General features: G+C 55.1%; 1 protein-coding gene across 1 annotated transcript; it reads left to right on the plus strand.

Annotated features, from left to right (window-relative positions):
* The first annotated feature begins 3,781 nt into the window (after window positions 1-3,781).
* Window positions 3,782-12,512, plus strand: Shh (sonic hedgehog signaling molecule). The gene is made up of 3 exons (XM_052172368.1): window positions 3,782-4,087; window positions 8,877-9,138; window positions 11,764-12,512. The coding sequence occupies exons 1-3, from the start codon at window positions 3,782-3,784 to the stop codon at window positions 12,510-12,512; spliced, it is 1,317 nt and encodes a 438-aa protein (XP_052028328.1).
* The last annotated feature ends 4,299 nt before the right edge of the window (window positions 12,513-16,811 follow it).

Genomic DNA, 16,811 nt, shown 5'->3' on the forward strand with positions numbered 1-16,811 from the left:
ACCTCCTGACTTAATGTCCGTCCTCACCAGGGGCATCTGCACTTCAGCAGCCCCAAGACTGGAGGAAAGGAGGAGGCATGTTGGAGTGTGGTAAAGAAATGCCCAGTCCTGGATCAGAAGAACTGGCTATGGCATCCAAAGCCATCCCTTGGTCCTCTGGGCCATAAGGCCACCTGCCTACATTGGGTTCCTCTTTCCAAGTCACAAATGCAGCTGGTGGCCCTATCAGATACAGATCAGAAACCATTTGGAGACTATAAAGATTCACGGAGCCAAGGCCTATTTGGACCCATGGCTTACACCTTACACAGGGCCCACTGAAGTTGGAGAGGGTGTGGACGAAATGTCATCTAGCCGTGTGCTTCTCTGACTGTTAACACAGAAGTAGCTTTCCCAGACTTAGAGTGTCTCCTTGACTGAGGTTTTCCTCTCCCCTAGATATCATCCCAGAGAACAAAATGTAGCAGGTAAAACTCTATTTGCGAAAATTTAAAAAAAATCAGGAAGAAAATGAAACTTAACTGGGTGATTGGATAGAATGAGATGGTGCAGAGCTGTTGTAAGGAAATCAACTGGGAAAGAAACCAGGAAAAGAAAAGAGGCCAGCAGGCAGGGCGGGCTGGGATTCCTAGCTCAAACTGCAGAAAGGGAAGTAAGCCCTGGGAAGGAAAGGCCAGTGGCAGAGAACAAGGAGGAGCCACAGAGCTTACTCGGGCTTCTAGGCCCTTCCAACTGGAGACCGCAGACTTTCCCCAACCCAGCAGGCCAGAGCCGAAGGCAGAGTGAGGACGCCATCTAGCGGCAGGGGCCGGAAGGGGGAAGGGGCCATGCCCAGGACTGCGCCTCCAGGGGGGTGGGGCAGATCCAAAGGTTGGTCAGTGCTCCTCAGAGTGAAGGAAAGAAAGCTGGATGGAAAGAAGCAAGAAGGGTGAGGCCCGCAAATGCCCAGCAGGAGGAATAGCTGGGCCTGCACAATGAGAAGCAGCCCCTGGGCCACGGTGAGGGGATGCTGGCCCCACCAGGCAGAGGCTGGGCTCCGGAGCCCCTGGCAGGCACAGGGAGGGGCCCAAATGGTCTAGAGGAGAAAGCAAAGAGAGGGAGCCATCTGCTGTCTGGAGGTGGAAGGCAGGAGTGCCTGGTGCCTGGGAAGTGGGGAGCGGGTGGGACTCCCCAGACAGGAGGCAGAGAATAGAGACCACATTTCTCCCTATGGTCAGGCTTATAGTCCCATCCTGAAGACAACAAGTAGGAACTGTGATTGCTTTTATGCACACATTTCTGCAACCTGGGACAGGAAGCAAGCTGCCCCTGGGTGCAAGGAAAACAACAACAGCGGTGTTTATAGGAAATCTTTATTTCCCTTCTAAAGATCCTCCCAGGCTCCAGGAAGCTGGGCCCTTACCAGGCTCTCTCTGGAATAGCATCCCTTGTCCCCAGAGATGGGGTGGGGTGAGCAGCAGACCAGGACAGAACCAAGGCACCACACACACACACACACACACACAGCCAAGAGGGAGTTGACCCATCTAGGCACTCCAAGGCCGTGGAATGCTGGCAGCTTAGGGGTGTGCTTCCAAAACACATCCCCCTTCGGACCCTGAGGAGAGCTGTCTACAGGTGCAGGGCCCACTCACCTTGGGTCAGCATCCACTTTCTTGATGTCTATATTCAAAGACATCAAGAAGGGAGTGCTGGTCCGTATGTGCAGAGAGCAAGAAAATACTGAGACAAAATGAGGCTCGAAGATGCTCAGGTCTGGTCCAGCCCAGTACCAGCTAGTAATATGGCAGCCACATGCCAGGCAGCCCAGCCCTCCTGGGTCGAGAACAGTGGGTCTCTTGTGTGTCTGTTTCCTTGCTGGCAAGTGATGGGCACAGAGGACACAGGGTGGAGGGTGGAGCTCTTATTTGGCCTGTATGAAGCTGGGACCAACTCCCACTAAGAATCTGCACTTGGTCCTTATAAATCAAAGGATAGAAAACTCCAGAGAGGGCAGATCTGAGGCCTTTAGTCAACTCTTTCCCAGCCTGGGACAGTGAGTTTGTCCACACTGCCTATTGGGACTCGCAGTAGACAGCAGCAAGCCGTTTCCTCTCCTCACAGCAACTCAAAAGCAACCAAGGTTCTAAGAAAAGGGAACCTCTGAAAGACCCTGCTTCAGGCTTACTGGGCCTCTCCCCGCACTGAGACAGGATCCACAGCCAGACGCCGCCGTCCTGTGGGATGACACTGGAGGACTCAGTTCCATTCCGCATGAATAGCTCAGCCATCCTAGAGGAATCTCGCCTGTGAGTAGGATAGGAGAAAGGCCACAGCAGAATCCCATGGTCTATTAAAAACGGGAGTTTCGAGTTCTATTTTTCTAGTTCAATTAAGACTTTTCTTGAAATTTTTCTTTTTCCTGAAAGAGAGAGAGGGTTAGACACTGGGACAGTAATGACCTTAGACAGCATATCCTCTTCTTAAGATGCCCCTTATGGTCAGATCCCTAACGCCTTCAGTCTGCAGGCCCTACACCTGGCCAGCTTCTGTCCTTGAAAACTAGCTTGCAACGCTCCTGTGAAATGCAACTGTGCTAAGGAGACTGAGTCCCAATCAGCTTACCCCTGCCCTGCCTGATGGATCAATCGATCGATCGATCATAGATAGGAGGGGTGCTCCGCATATACAGCTTTGCCCAGGTTCAGCTGCCCCTGGCAGGTCACCTCCACCCACGGAGCACACACCAGCGCCCCCCCATGCTGGGCCTATGCACCCCACCATATCCTGCAGACACTCTGTACCTGCCCCTCAGCTCGGACTCCTCCACCGGCCTGCAGAAGCGTGAGTGTGGTGCAGTCCCTGAGAGACAATGAAGGACAGTATTTTGGGGCGCTTAAAACAGCAACTCTTAGGTTGTGGCCACTTGTGATTATCCTCTATCTAAAGATGCTAAATATTCAGGAGCTGCTCCAGTGAGCTGTTTTCACAACGGGGTAACATCTGTCCTGTGCATTCACATCTGGGAATGGGGTATAAATAAGGTAAACAGAAGGGGGGCAGCTTGGCCTTCAAACAACTGAGAGGCTGTTTGATGGTCAAATCTTGCAGGGGGGGGCGAGCATCTGGACTGTCCTTTAAAAACTTATGCTGGCTTAAACCAAAGCATCTACCATTTAGAGCAAGTAAGGGGGAAGCAGCCCTGAACACAAAGCAGGCAGTGCAGGGTATTATTCCAATAAACAGGCCTCCTCCCTCTCATCCACCTTTACCTTAGTAAAGACTTTTTTTTCTTTTTTCTTTTTTTAAACTGGAAGCCTTCAGGTGAAAATAAAGCCACCGCAGCCAGAGGGGGGAGAAATGTAGTCTTTCTCAGGGTTAACATCAGAAGACAAGCTTGTGCGGCTTGGCCAATCAGATGCGCCCCTGCCAGCTATAATATAGTGCGAAAGGCAGCCTGTCTCACAAGCTCTCCAGCCTTGCTACCATTTAAAATCAGGCTCTTTTTGTCTTTTAATTGCTGTCTCGAGACCCAACTCCGATGTGTTCCGTTACCAGCGACCGGCAGCCTGCCATCGCAGCCCCTGTCTGGGTGGGGATCGGAGACAAGTCCCCTGCAGCAGCGGCAGGCAAGGTTATATAGGAAGAGAAAGAGCCAGGCAGCGCCAGAGGGAACGAACGAGCCGAGCGAGGAAGGGAGAGCCGAGCGCAAGGAGGAGCGCACACGCACACACCCGCGCGTACCCGCTCGCGCACAGACAGCGCGGGGACAGCTCACAAGTCCTCAGGTTCCGCGGACGAGATGCTGCTGCTGCTGCTGGCCAGATGTTTTCTGGTGATTCTTGCTTCCTCGTTGCTGGTGTGCCCTGGGCTGGCCTGCGGGCCCGGCAGGGGGTTTGGAAAGAGGCGGCACCCCAAAAAGCTGACCCCTTTAGCCTACAAGCAGTTTATCCCCAACGTTGCCGAGAAGACCCTAGGGGCCAGCGGCAGATATGAAGGGAAGATCACAAGAAACTCCGAACGATTTAAGGAGCTCACCCCCAATTACAACCCCGACATCATATTTAAGGATGAGGAAAACACGGGAGCAGACCGGCTGATGACTCAGGTAGAGACCCATTGCGGGTGGGAAACGGGCTCCTTCCCGGGAGGAGCAGGGGGGTGCGTGTGACCAAGCAGTCAGCCCTGCTCTCTTTGCTCTTTGGGCAGGTAGGAAGGCGGCTTGCTCTCTCCTTCCCCACCCACCTGCCCACCTAGCACTCCTCTTCCGGGAGGAGAAAGGAGGTGAAGGGTCCAGCAGGAAGTTTAGGGTTTGCTGGAATGGGACCAGAAAGATGGGGTTCTCTATCGTATTCGTCTTATTTAATTAGTCTCCCGGGACAATTTCCTCTAACTACCTGTATTCTAGCTTGAAACTTGGAAAGACCTTCACTCTGGGGGTGTCTGCCCTTTCCTAGTGGAGGCAGAAAATGGAGGGAGTGGGGATGCCCCTATACACTTCAAAGGGCCTCCGGGTCACTGCAAACATAGCCTAGAGCACTTCAGCCCCTTGCTCCTACCTTTTCCTTTTCTGTGTTTTTCTCCCAAGACCACCCCACCCTTTACCCCCCACCACAGAAGAACTGTAACTGAGAAAGCCAGAGGGCAGTTCTGACAAAAGGCAGGAGCTCCAGAGGCTCCCGTCTTGTCCCCACTGTATCGCAGCCTGCCTGCGATCCCGTCGTCCTCAATTGTGCCGGTCAGAGAACGTATTGATATTTCTTTAAGGATGCTCCTCATTTTCTCCAGAGCCCGCGGTACCTTAGGGGAGGGACTTGGAACTTGCTGGCTTTGCAATCGCTTTAATTTTCAACCTGCTTGCATAAGAATTAGAAGCGAATAAAATATTCGGCGACGAGGGTGGATGGACGACGGCAAAGCAAAACATGAGCCTCTCTTGCTATTCCACCTCCTCTGAGATTTCTAGGCTGCCAATCTCCCAGCCAAAGCGAGACTTTCTGAAACTCCATGCACGTATGACTGGAGCTGGAAATGGGTTTCCTTGCAAATATAGGTCAGCATCCTTTTTACTGCCCTATTAAAATATTCAAGTCCTACCTTTAGGGCTAGGTGCGCCAAGCGGCTGGCGGAGCGGCGCTGGCGGGGCGCAAGTGCAGGGGGCGGGAGCTGGAGAAAACAAGAGTGGAACAGCCCGTGCGACGCGACGCGCGTCTCGCCACCGGGTACCTGCTGTACGAGAGCCTAGGAGAGTAGCCTTAGGGTGGCGGGCCAGAGCTGGAGCAGAGGAGTCGTGGAGGCTGAGTATAGGGCCATTCTCCCTCATCTGCTCCCGACCACCTTAAATCTGGACCGCGAGTGTGGGCGCGCGCGCGCGCGGGAGCTGGGGAGCGGCGCGAGCCACTGTTAACTCTGCGCGGACCGCGGGGCGCCCGACTGACGCGGTTTGCAGGAGCGAGTTCTCCCGCTCGCCCCGGCACCCATCCCCTGGTTACCCTGCCCCCCCCGGGGGGGGGCGTCTCAGGACGAGGAGGTCCTTGGGAAGGTGTGGGGAAGGAAAAGATTACTAACGCAAAGAGTACGGCGTGGACACGTAGGGTCCCTCGGCCCGGATGGGTCTGCAAGGGGGTCCTCTGCAGGCCGGCTCCCGTGCCCAGCGCGCCGGGCCTCTGCGTGTCGCAGAGCTGCGAGAGCGCCGAGCCAGGAGAGACGCTTTCAGCTCCACTTACTCCTGCGTTATCGATCCCGCAGCTAGGGTTTCAGCGCTGGGGGTGGCGGGGGGGGGGGGTCCCTGAGTCTGCACGCGCCGGGCGCGCCCTGCCGGAGCGCAGGGCTCCGAGCGCGCTCACTCCCCAGGGCGCGCAGGCAGGGTTGAGCCGCGAGGAGTCACAAGGCAGGGAGCCCCGCGGGCCTGACCTGGACTGCAACCCCGCCGCCTTCGCGGCCCCTCGGCCTCAGCGACCTAAACGGAGCCCACTAGCCATGTCCTTTCCCTCAGGCCTATCCTTCCAGCCCGGAACCCGGGGCTCAACGGCCCTATACGGGATCACTCTCGCCGCCGCCTCGTGCGCGCGCGAGCAGCATTTGAACTTCTGACCTTCTGTCAAGTTCCTTCAGAGGAACGAAACGAAAACACATTCTTTTTTCCCTTGGGCAGTGGCCATTCTGGTTCCCAACCCAAGAAGAGTGGGTAGATAAAGCAAAAGCGGGGGTGGGGAAGGCCAAGCCAGGATCTTCTCACGCACCCCGCAAAGATCCCCCCAAAATAAGGGTGGCTGTAAAGGTGGTGGCCGTCTAAGAAGTTCACGTTGGTACAACTCTCGCAGGCTTCTTATTCCGGGTTGGCGAGTTAAGAGGGACTGGGAAGGAAGGAAGTGGCGAGACGACAAGATTAGAGGTGAAAGGGTGAAGCGGGAGGGGGTGGGGGACTCTCGGGCCTCAGGATTTGCGAGTTCTCTAAGGAACCTGCCATCGGGCCGCCCCCACCCTCCTCCCTTTAACCACCACCTAGTTCGGGCCTCAGGTGCCACTCTCTTCAGTCCCTCCTGCCTCCCAGTCTGTCTCTCTAAGGTGACTGAGCCCAAGTCCCTCAACCATGGCAGGCCCGTCCCCAGTGGAACTTTCTGAGCAGTTCGGTATCGCAGGCGCTCCTGGTTAATATTAACTCCGGAGAGGGAAGCGCAGACAGACACTCTCCCAGCGCAGTCCAGGCCCCAGAGAGTGCCAGGCTGTTGTGCCCGCGGCCAGGAGGCTGGGGTGGGAGGCAACGAGGGGCCTGATCTGCAGGCTCTGCAGGCTGAGGGGGGGGGGGCACCTGAAGAGCCAGGCTGAATAATTTCCTACATGCTTAAGGTTAGTCAGGAAGAAGAGGCCAGGTGTGGGTTTGAAGAATAGTTTTCTACTTTGAAGAGTAGGGTCTGCCCCGCCCCCCAGTTAGGGGAAGAGTGGAGTGAGTTGTATTTAGAGAGTGAGACGCCGCCTCCCTCACAATATGGGAAGCCCACCTTTGGATGTGACGGCCCCTGCTCTGAGCCCCTGGACTGCGCTGGTGTGCAGATCCGGGAGGTGAGCTGGAGGCTTCAGGAACAACTTGGCCTCGCAGACACAAAGCTGGGCCCCAGTGACCCTGCTGGGCTTCACGGTGGCTGCACAGAGTCGGGCTTGATTAGCGGCACACGACCCAATGAATTAATAACCGGGCTTTGCCTGCGTTGCCTGCGACATTTCCTCCCATCGCGGGCGGGGGAGTACCCTGAACCTGCCTGCTGAGCTGCTCGACCTGGTGCCGGGGAGGGCTCTGGAGCACCAGGTGCCAACTCGGTGGCCATCAGAGTTGGTCTCTGCGCGGCTAGGGCCTGTCTCGGCCCAGAGCGCCTTGCCTGGGGTCCTCCGTGTCTGCTCTAGTGCGCAGCTCAGGGTACTGGGCTCCAGAACCCTATCCATCCTACCCTCGCTCTTCCCTACTGACGCCTGGGAAGCTTGATAAAGCCACATCCCAAGCCTTTCCCCCACTCCCTTGAAAGAAGGGAGCGAGGTGGAGTGCAGGCTGAAATGAAGGAGGAGAGAAGCAGAACGAACCACGGTGTGCGCCTGCGCGCAGTGGCTTTGATTCTCGGTTCTAAACTAACCCTGGTTCAGTGACTGATTTTCTTGTAAAACAGATTCAGTCCCCAGGATTGAACTCCAACTCTGTCCCTGGGACCTTTCTCTTTGAGAAATCCGCCAGAGCGGACCTGGGGTTACGGCGCCCCTCCCATTTGTTGTGCTTTGAACTCTACAGCCATATTCCTGGGCCTCGTTGTTGCCAGATACACGGCTTTCCCTGGTGCGCACGCATTTCTTCGTCCATGAAGGACTGGGCTAGGTACATCTAGAGCCTGGTCATCTAGGGACCACTCTCCCATCCCTGTATCCTGCTAGCAATCCTCTCAGCCCGGGGGATCATGGGCTATCAGTCCTACCCTCTGCAGAAATTACTCCTACCTCTGCAAAGGTCCAGTTCTCTGGGTAATGTCCCTTTAGCAGGCTGTCTCTACTCACAACCCCCCAATCCAGCATGCCACCATCCGCAGCATAAACTTCCAAGCACTGAGCACACACCGCAGTTGACTCCTCTCTTTTAGCACATCTTTTTCTTAACGTGGCCCAAGAGTGCCTCCACTATCCAAGTCCCACTGTGTGCTGCAAAGGAGGAGGCGGAGGAGTAACGAGAAGTCACAGAAGACCCTGTCCTGGGCTGGGCTCAGAAGCCTTCGGCCTTTCTGGCTCCCCATCCCCCCACCTTTCCCACCCCACCCCCATCCACTTGGTAAGTTTGCTCTTCAAACTTGCCGGACACCATTCTGTGCAGGGCCAAGAAAACAAGAGTGGAGGAAGAGACCTGGTCAAAGAAAACAGGAACACAATCAGGGCCCAGACGAGTCTGGCAGAGAAGAGCTCCTTGGGGGAAGGAATGTGGCTGCCTAGACCAAGAATGTTTGTCCTCTGCCTGCCTGTGCTGGACACCAGCATTCACCTGCTTGCTTGTCCTTGGCCCCCTGCCCACCCCTCAGCGGCGCTATGGGTTTTCTCAGGCCCAGCAGACATAGGGGAGGCCTGACCTCCCAGATACCACAGGGCTTCTAACCCTTAGAGCGCACCAGGAGTCCTGGCTCACCAAAGCGCACCTGGAATCTCACCTAAGGAGAAACCGCTCGTTTCTCAGGCCATTGTAGCTACATCCTAAGTTTGAGTTGGAGACAGGCAGGCAGTTTGTTCCCCGGAGAACCCGCCCCTCCAGCAGCTGCCATGCGCCCACCCCGCGTTCTCATTCACTCAGGTTCTGGGTCCTGGGCTTGTGGTTGGTGGAGAAACCACCAACGCCTGTGTCTGCCGCTTAGGGTTTCCCCTTCTGCCCACAGAGGTGCAAGGACAAGTTGAATGCCTTGGCCATCTCTGTGATGAACCAGTGGCCCGGAGTGAAGCTGAGAGTGACCGAGGGCTGGGATGAGGACGGCCATCATTCAGAGGAGTCTCTACACTATGAGGGTCGAGCAGTGGATATCACCACGTCCGACCGCGACCGCAGCAAGTACGGCATGCTGGCTCGCCTGGCTGTGGAGGCAGGTTTCGACTGGGTCTACTACGAATCCAAAGCTCACATCCACTGCTCTGTGAAAGCAGGTAAGTGTGCCTTCTCCTCCCGGCCTTTCCCCACCACCCTCCTCCACCTCCTGCCCTTCCCACCAGACAGTCTGGAAGAAAAACAGGGCAGGGGGGAGCCATTAAAAAAAGGAAACTCAGTCGATCTCTGCAGTGGGGGCGGAGCCTATGACCCCTCCCCCACCGGGTACTTCTGCAACCTTTTAGGCCACAGGCCAGCATCTCTACATGGTCAAATTCCCAGACTTGCTGGTTTCCAGTGCCCCCTGCTTCAGGTAGTAGAGACAGAGGATGTCAGAGAGCGTTGTAGAAGGGGGAGTTTCCTGGTGATTACAGATTTCAGCCAGAGCTCGCCTTGATCTCTCATTTAAGACTTAAGACCCTCCTGCCGCCCCCTCCCCCAGCCCCATGGGCAGAAGGGTCTGTCCAGGGCATAAACCCGGGTACTGGCTCCTCCCCGCTGGGCGCCTGTGGATTCTAAACTAACTCAACTCACTCTGTGTTGGGGAAGGCCTGGTGGGAGGTAATAAACTCTTTACTTCCAACGTCGGGAGACCGCTAGCCTAGAAGCATCCGTTCTTATTAGGAGCCCAGCTGGGATTCAGAAAGTCCCTGGCAGGATTGAGGAAGGCGATCCCGCTGGAGCGGCTGTCCCCAGCCGGCGGAGGCGGAGTTCCCTGGGCCGGCGACGCCACATGCTGTTGGGGGGAGGAACAGCTAGCTAGGAGGCAGGCAGCCAGCATACAGGCGGCGGCCGCTACGAATCGTGTTCCCTGACGAGGCAGCTCGTGGTGACTTTCCACAGAGTTCGGTCCTCCCCAGCCCCCCAGCCCAGCTTCCCAAGTTTCCTAAACTGTATTCTAGCGACACAAGTTATTTGGAAATAATTTAAACGTCAAAAAATACTGAGTAGGTGATATTGGCTCTGGCAACAATAGCCGGCTCGGATGCAGTGGAGCGGCGGTGGGAAGGCCTGGAGAAGGGGTCAGCTTCAGGAGTTCCACCTCACCGGGCTCCTTACAGGACTCTGGTCCGGGAGCTCCGTTTAGGCTGGGGTAGGAAATACAGTTGGCAGGCCCAGGCCCTAGTAAACTCTTCCCTGGACCTTAAGTCTGCGCTGAACACACAGGGCTTCCCTGCCATTCCTGTTCGCGGAGTCCCTCTGGTGGGAGTCCCTAGAGGATCTCCTCCCAAATGAGCAGCGGTAATCCAGCCCCGAGGGTCTCTGAGGCAGCGCAGACCCCGGCCGGGAAGGGCAGCTCATTGGCATTCTACACACGCGGACTGGGGCGCCGCGCCGTGTGTGTCAAGCAGGGTCGTGCGACTCGACGACTCTGGCTCACCAGAGCCCCGGGTCGCATTCCGGGGGGCTAGGGAGTGCTTCCAACGGCCAGCCCCGCACTTCATGCCGGGGAAAACGATGAGAAGATTAAAAGCCTTCTGTGATTCCAGAAGGAAGATTCTTTCTGGCAATCTCTATTTGCCAAAAGCATGATCCTGGAGATTGGAATGCAAAAAAGACTGGGACCTCCGCACCCCTCCTCCCCGGCCCCCTGCGCTCCACCCCATCCTCAATTATTGTCCTCCAAGACCGTGAGCCTCCGAGAGCTCCGGAGGGCCGAGGAAAGCGGGTAGTCAAGGGGCCTTGAGAACCCGCGCTTCCAGCGCTCGGAACAGGCCTGGCCATTTAAAATTCAAATACACATCTCGAGTGCTTGGAAAAGAGGCCGGGCTGTGCAAATAGTGCCTTGTGAGGCCGGGCTTCTGGAGAGTCCCTGTGTGTGAACTGCACGAGGGGGAGGGGTTTGCACCTGAGCAAATAGGGAGGGGGCGGCCAGCGAGCTGTAGAGTGAGCTGGGAATGGGGGTTGGGAGGGTTGGAAGTGCCCCCTCTTCCAAGGCTGTCTCCTATTTATCCCACAAATCACAATGACAATACCAGGCTCTTTATTGGATTTTAATTAGAAAATCCACACAAGTCTCTGGCTTTCACACCTCGGGCAAGCCTCTGGAATGTTTGTCCAGTTGCTACAACGACTACTGCTATTTTTCGCTCTCCGCTCCCTGGCCATCCACCGACCAACACTCTCACTGGGGAAGCGGGAGGTGGGGGCGGCCCGGGTGCCCGCGGCGCAGCCTCCAAGCACTGCACACAGGGAGGCGCTGCGCCCTGCTGTCCCGGCGCGAGAGAGGAGGGTGCGCCTGGCGCCCGTGCGAGCTCAAGGAGGCTTGCTCAGGAATCCAAGTGGAGAGTAAATATCCTTCTGGGTTCGCGGCCCGGCTAGGTGCATAGGAGGGGAGGGGCAAGATAAGGCCCGAGGCAGGAGAAGGCTGAGAGTGTCTCCTGCCTCTTGGAGCAGACAGCCGCTAACTTTCACCCGTGCTGGAGCAAGGATGGAATGCGCCTGAGTCTGAATTTAGCCAGTGGAGCGCTGGGATTGTTGGCATAGGGCGCTCTGCACTGGGCCAGTCTAGATCTACCCCCCACCCACCCCACCCCCGCCTCTCCACCCCAATGCGCCCGCCCCTGGTCCAACCGAGTGGGACATGAACGTGCGCCGCCACGCACACGCGTACGTACACGCATTGGGCGTACCTGTCTCCTTTGGCACTAAACACCGGGTCTGTCTCCCTCTCTCCCCTGCAGAGAACTCCGTGGCGGCCAAATCCGGCGGCTGCTTCCCGGGATCGGCCACGGTGCACCTGGAGCAGGGCGGCACCAAGCTGGTGAAGGACCTACGCCCCGGGGACCGCGTGCTGGCGGCTGACGACCAGGGCCGCCTGCTGTATAGCGACTTCCTCACCTTCCTGGACCGCGACGAAGGCGCCAAGAAGGTCTTCTACGTGATCGAGACGCGGGAGCCGCGCGAGCGCCTGCTGCTCACCGCCGCGCACCTGCTCTTCGTGGCGCCGCACAACGACTCGGGGCCCGCGCCCGGGCCGAGCGCGCTCTTTGCCAGCCGCGTGCGCCCCGGGCAGCGCGTGTACGTGGTGGCTGAACGCGGCGGGGACCGCCGGCTGCTGCCCGCCGCAGTGCACAGCGTGACGCTGCGAGAGGAGGCGGCGGGCGCGTACGCGCCGCTCACAGCGCACGGCACCATCCTCATCAACCGGGTGCTCGCCTCGTGCTACGCCGTCATCGAGGAGCACAGCTGGGCACACCGGGCCTTCGCGCCTTTCCGCCTGGCGCACGCGCTGCTGGCCGCGCTGGCACCCGCCCGCACGGACGGCGGGGGCGGGGGCAGCATCCCGGCCCCGCAATCTGCTGCGGAAGCGAGGGACGCGGGACCCGCTGCCGGCATCCACTGGTACTCCCAGCTACTCTACCACATTGGCACGTGGCTGTTGGACAGCGAGACCCTGCATCCCTTGGGAATGGCGGTCAAGTCCAGCTGAAGTCAGACGGGACCGGGCCGGGGGCGTGGGGGCGGGCGGGCGGGCGGGGTGGGGAGCGACTGCGAGATAAGCAACTGATGGAAAAGCGCACGGAAGGAGACTTTTAATTATAAGAATAATTAATTAATTAATAATAATAATAATAATAAGTAGGACAGTCCAAAGTAGACTATAAGGAAGCAAAGACCCCGGGGAGTTCTGTTGTTGTGTTTAGTTTATATATTTTTTTTGAATTTTTTCGTTATTGTCTTATTTGGGTTATTTTCCTCCTCTCCTGCTATTTATTTGTTTCGTATGAATAGATGTTTTAAAAATATGAATGGACCTTCAAGAGCCTTAACTAGTTTGTGTCTTGGATAATTTATTATCGTGTGAACTGTACTTACAGTAAGGGAAAGATTATTTTGTGAGGCCAAGCAACCTGCTGAAAGTCTATTTTTCTACATGTCCCTTGTCCTGCGTGTCAGAAGGCAAACCTCGCATTCCTCTCCTGCTATGCTCCTGCTTTTCTGCAAGTGTAAACTAAAACCCGCTCCAGGGGGTCCACAAATTATATTTTTATACACAGAATTGTAAATTAGATTTTTGAGAGATCAATACTTAACTGAATGACATTTCATTTTTTGAAATAGTGTAAAATATGAAAATATATTATTTTAATTTAACTATTTTCCAATGTAACAGCCGTCTTCTGAACTGCCTTCTTGGTTTGTATTTGCTTTGTAACCGCCATTTTGGTCATGTTCTTGGAAACCAAGACTGTTAACGCACACATACACACTTTTTTTTTTTTTTTGACAGACTGGAAGAACTCTGTTATTTTTAACTTCAAAGAATTTATTAGAAAAATAATATTTTTAAAAAGCGCACCTAGCGGTGAGCCCACGAGAATGGAGCCTGTAGTTTGTACAGAGAAATACAAGGATGTTTTTGCATTAATAAACTGAGAAGTAACTGCTGTAAATTTACTAAAATGTATTTTTGAATATTTTGTAATAGTTTTATAGAAATAAAGCGTGCCACACACACAGTGGTCAGTAGATATTTCCTGAGAATTCCTATTGCACCCCCTTTAGGTTGTTTTTGGCTTCATTTCTGGGAAATCTGGAGCCCCAGTATTCTGTTGAGTAGTAATTTCAGACCTACTGACTTAGGAAACCGAAGTCAACAAAACAAATCCACTGTCTGCCTTCTCACAAGACCTCTGCCCTGTGCCTGCTATGCAAAGCTCCACCCACACTCTCCAGAGTTGGGGAACTAAGGGGGACAGTCCCCCGCCCAGCCCAGTCACAACTCTCGGCCAGAAAAGCCTTCTTGGTGGGCAGAGAGGCCCAGAGGTTACAGACCCCTTTGCATGGTAGCCTTTCTCTGACCGGACAGCTTGCAGAGCTAAGGAAGCTGGACCTTTCCAGACAGGGTCTCCTAGAACCCCTCCCAGCGTGGTCCTTAGTAATGTCTCCATCTGGGCCTGGTAGGCTGCCTGCCAGAGGGTGGCCACTTTAGTATCTCTTGGTCTTTTGTCTATCTGCAGCAAAGCCTGTAGTTTATCCCCAGGACTCAGTCAGTGACAGTGTTAGCTAGGTGTGCTGGGAGGAGCCCTTCCGGTTTACTGCTGCCTGGCACTGTGTTCAATAGGACTCTGCCCTGGTTCTGTAGTGTAGTGAAACATGTCCGCCTCTGTGCTTTGGGGAGAAATGTCTAAGAAGCTTTGATCAGATGGCAGGCTGTCTGGGCAGAAGTGGCCAATGCAGAGGCTGGCCTGAGTGAACCTTCTAACTGCTTGGCAGGCCTGACCTCCAAGGAGAGACCTTGGAGGGTGTCTGCAGCCCCAAGCAGTTTCTTGGTGACAGAGGTTTTCCCAGGAGGCAATGCCCACCACAGGTAGCCTTGGGCTGGGGATCTGTCTTCTGCCTGCTTCCACAAGGCCAACCCTCTGGGCAGCAGCAGCCTTGGTATTTCCCTGCCAAAGATTTTCCTTTGGTCTCATAGGTCTCAGAAGCAGATTCAATGCTGGTATTTCCGCCGTCTCGTGGATTGGCCATTGCTCTTCTTTGGTCCATTCTGACAGGCAAACCGGAACGGCTGTGCCCACCAGCGACCTGGACTGTGCCTAACAACGTGGTCGTGATCAATTACCCATGCAGCAGTTGGTCAGAGGCAAGAGCTGGATGCCCACCCAGCCCAAGAGTTTGCAGTGGCTGAGAGGAATTCCGGAAGCAAGGGCAGCACAGAATACGCAGCTCCAAGCAGTACCTGTTTGGGAGAGGCCTGGTAGCACAGCCCTGCTGCCCACCCTCCAGGCTCCCCCTGTCCTTTTCAGGATCTTCCAATAGGCATGAAAGAAAGGTATTACATAGGTGTGACAAACAAAGACCCCGAAGAAAATACAGACCATCCAGCCTTAGCAGGGCACCCGCGTAGCTCTTCAGAATTGATGTGTCAAGAAATTGTACAAAATGTATTATGATACTTACTGCGAGTCCCTCATACCCAAGTGCTTATCTGTTCTTGTAAAACACAAACTGCATCAGAATGTTCTCAAAACCGGTGTCTTTGTGCTATATGGGCTGGATAAGTTAAGAAATCACCGAGACTTCCTGTACTGTTGCTTATGTGACAGAATTCCTATCCCGTGCTGTCGAGAACACTCTCCATGGCCATCAGTGAGTACGTGCTCTATCTGGGAGGGAAGTCCCCATTGAGAGGGTGGATGCCTCTCTCCCAGGGCATGGACTGAGTCAGCTTGTGGTAATTTTTCCTGGGCAGGAAGACACATGACTCAGCAGCTGACAGGGTGGCAGAGCAGTCCTCCCCTGGTGGGATCTCAGTGTTGTCAGTGCCACACTCCATGGCAAATGCTGGGCACGCATGCAGAGGATGCTGGGTGGCTGCAAAGCTTGGCCAGAAAGCAGCAAAGCTCCTGCCAGGGACTCATGCAGGCACAGAGAAGGTAGCTGCGCTCAACCCGTGGGGCTCCCTAACACCCAGGAGCGCTGGGCCCCTCCTCTCTGGGTAGCCAGGGGTGTGGCCCACATGTGACTCCATAGGAACAGATCAAATTCACTTCTCTTGTCTCCACCTTTTCCAAGCACTCTGCTGGGTATATGTTCAAAGACAAAAAGCAAGCTATGACCCTGGAACATATCTAGGCCAAGGCCTACTTCTGCATAACTCAATTGTTGACATTTTTCTTAGCACCTGTAAATGTCTGAAACAGAGACTCTAACTGATACTATTCACAGCACCTGAGAACTCCATGAAACCTGGAGCCATCAGCGGACTTTCCCTCACAGCGTCTTGCCTGTGGCTTCCTTCCTGCCTGTGCAACAGCTGGTGGTTACAGCAGAGATCACGAGGCCTCTGGAGCCCTGGCTGTATAGTGCTGTGGACAAGGCTGTTTCTAGACCTCTTTGTAGGATTCCCAACCACGGCTGGGGATGTCGTCTGTTCAGCAAAGTGCTTATGACACAAACTTGAGGAGCTAAGCTTGATCCCAGTTCCCACATAGAAGGCCGGCAGGAGCAGCACTCCTCTGTGGTCCCAGCACCGGGGACATGAAGAAAGGGGAATGCAGGGCTTTCTGGCCAACCAGCATGGCCGGATGAGTGAGCTGCAGGCACAGCAGGAGACCCAGTCCCAGGAAGAAGGAGAGCAGACAGAGGACAACCAACACTGGCCTTGGCCTCCATGTGCACCTGTGCACCCACACACTGAACACAAAAACTAACACACACACACACAAAATGATAGATTAATCAATTAATTAAAAACTAAAGTGACTTGGGGGCTGGGGCTGCAGGACCCGCTCTCATCAGAAGTAGAGTTATCTTTCACTAGAATCCACAGGGCTCGCACACAATGCCCTCCTCCTGAAGAGCCAGAGAAGACCTCAGACAGTCTGTGCTCCTGGCAGTGGAAACCACGCACCCCCCCCCCCCCTTGGTGGTGAAACTGCAAAGCTGAATGTCAATCAAAGATGCACTTGGTCAGAGAGAACATCCCGTGCCCAGCGCCCCCACCTCCACCCTAAGATAGGAGTCTGGGACGGGGGGGGGGGGGGGGGGGAGATAGTGCTTTCCCCTAGAGCTTGATTCTCAAGACGAAAACTCGCTACCAGTACATATTTTACCACATTAAAAGTGCTGAGCCCATTGGAAGGAGGCCTGTCTCTGGCATGAAGTTCACTACCATGGTCAAGTCTAGAGTTTAGTAGGGTAGCCATGTCTCCAAACAGGAAGCTGTTTTAACCTTAGCAGGCTAAAAAATCTGTAATGGAAGAAATGATAAGAAAACAAAAAT

The sequence above is a fragment of the Apodemus sylvaticus genome, chromosome 2 (genome assembly GCF_947179515.1).
Source record: "Apodemus sylvaticus chromosome 2, mApoSyl1.1, whole genome shotgun sequence".
NCBI classification, from domain to species: domain Eukaryota; kingdom Metazoa; phylum Chordata; class Mammalia; order Rodentia; family Muridae; genus Apodemus; species Apodemus sylvaticus.

Bases quoted from the DNA above. Each gene is read 5' to 3' on its own strand.
- Shh (XM_052172368.1), top strand. From the start codon at position 3,782: ATGCTGCTGCTGCTGCTGGCCAGATGTTTTCTGGTGATTCTTGCTTCC. The intron at 4,088-8,876 runs GTAGAGACCCAT...TTCTGCCCACAG, and splicing joins CAGACCGGCTGATGACTCAG to AGGTGCAAGGACAAGTTGAA. The intron at 9,139-11,763 runs GTAAGTGTGCCT...TCTCCCCTGCAG, and splicing joins CCACTGCTCTGTGAAAGCAG to AGAACTCCGTGGCGGCCAAA.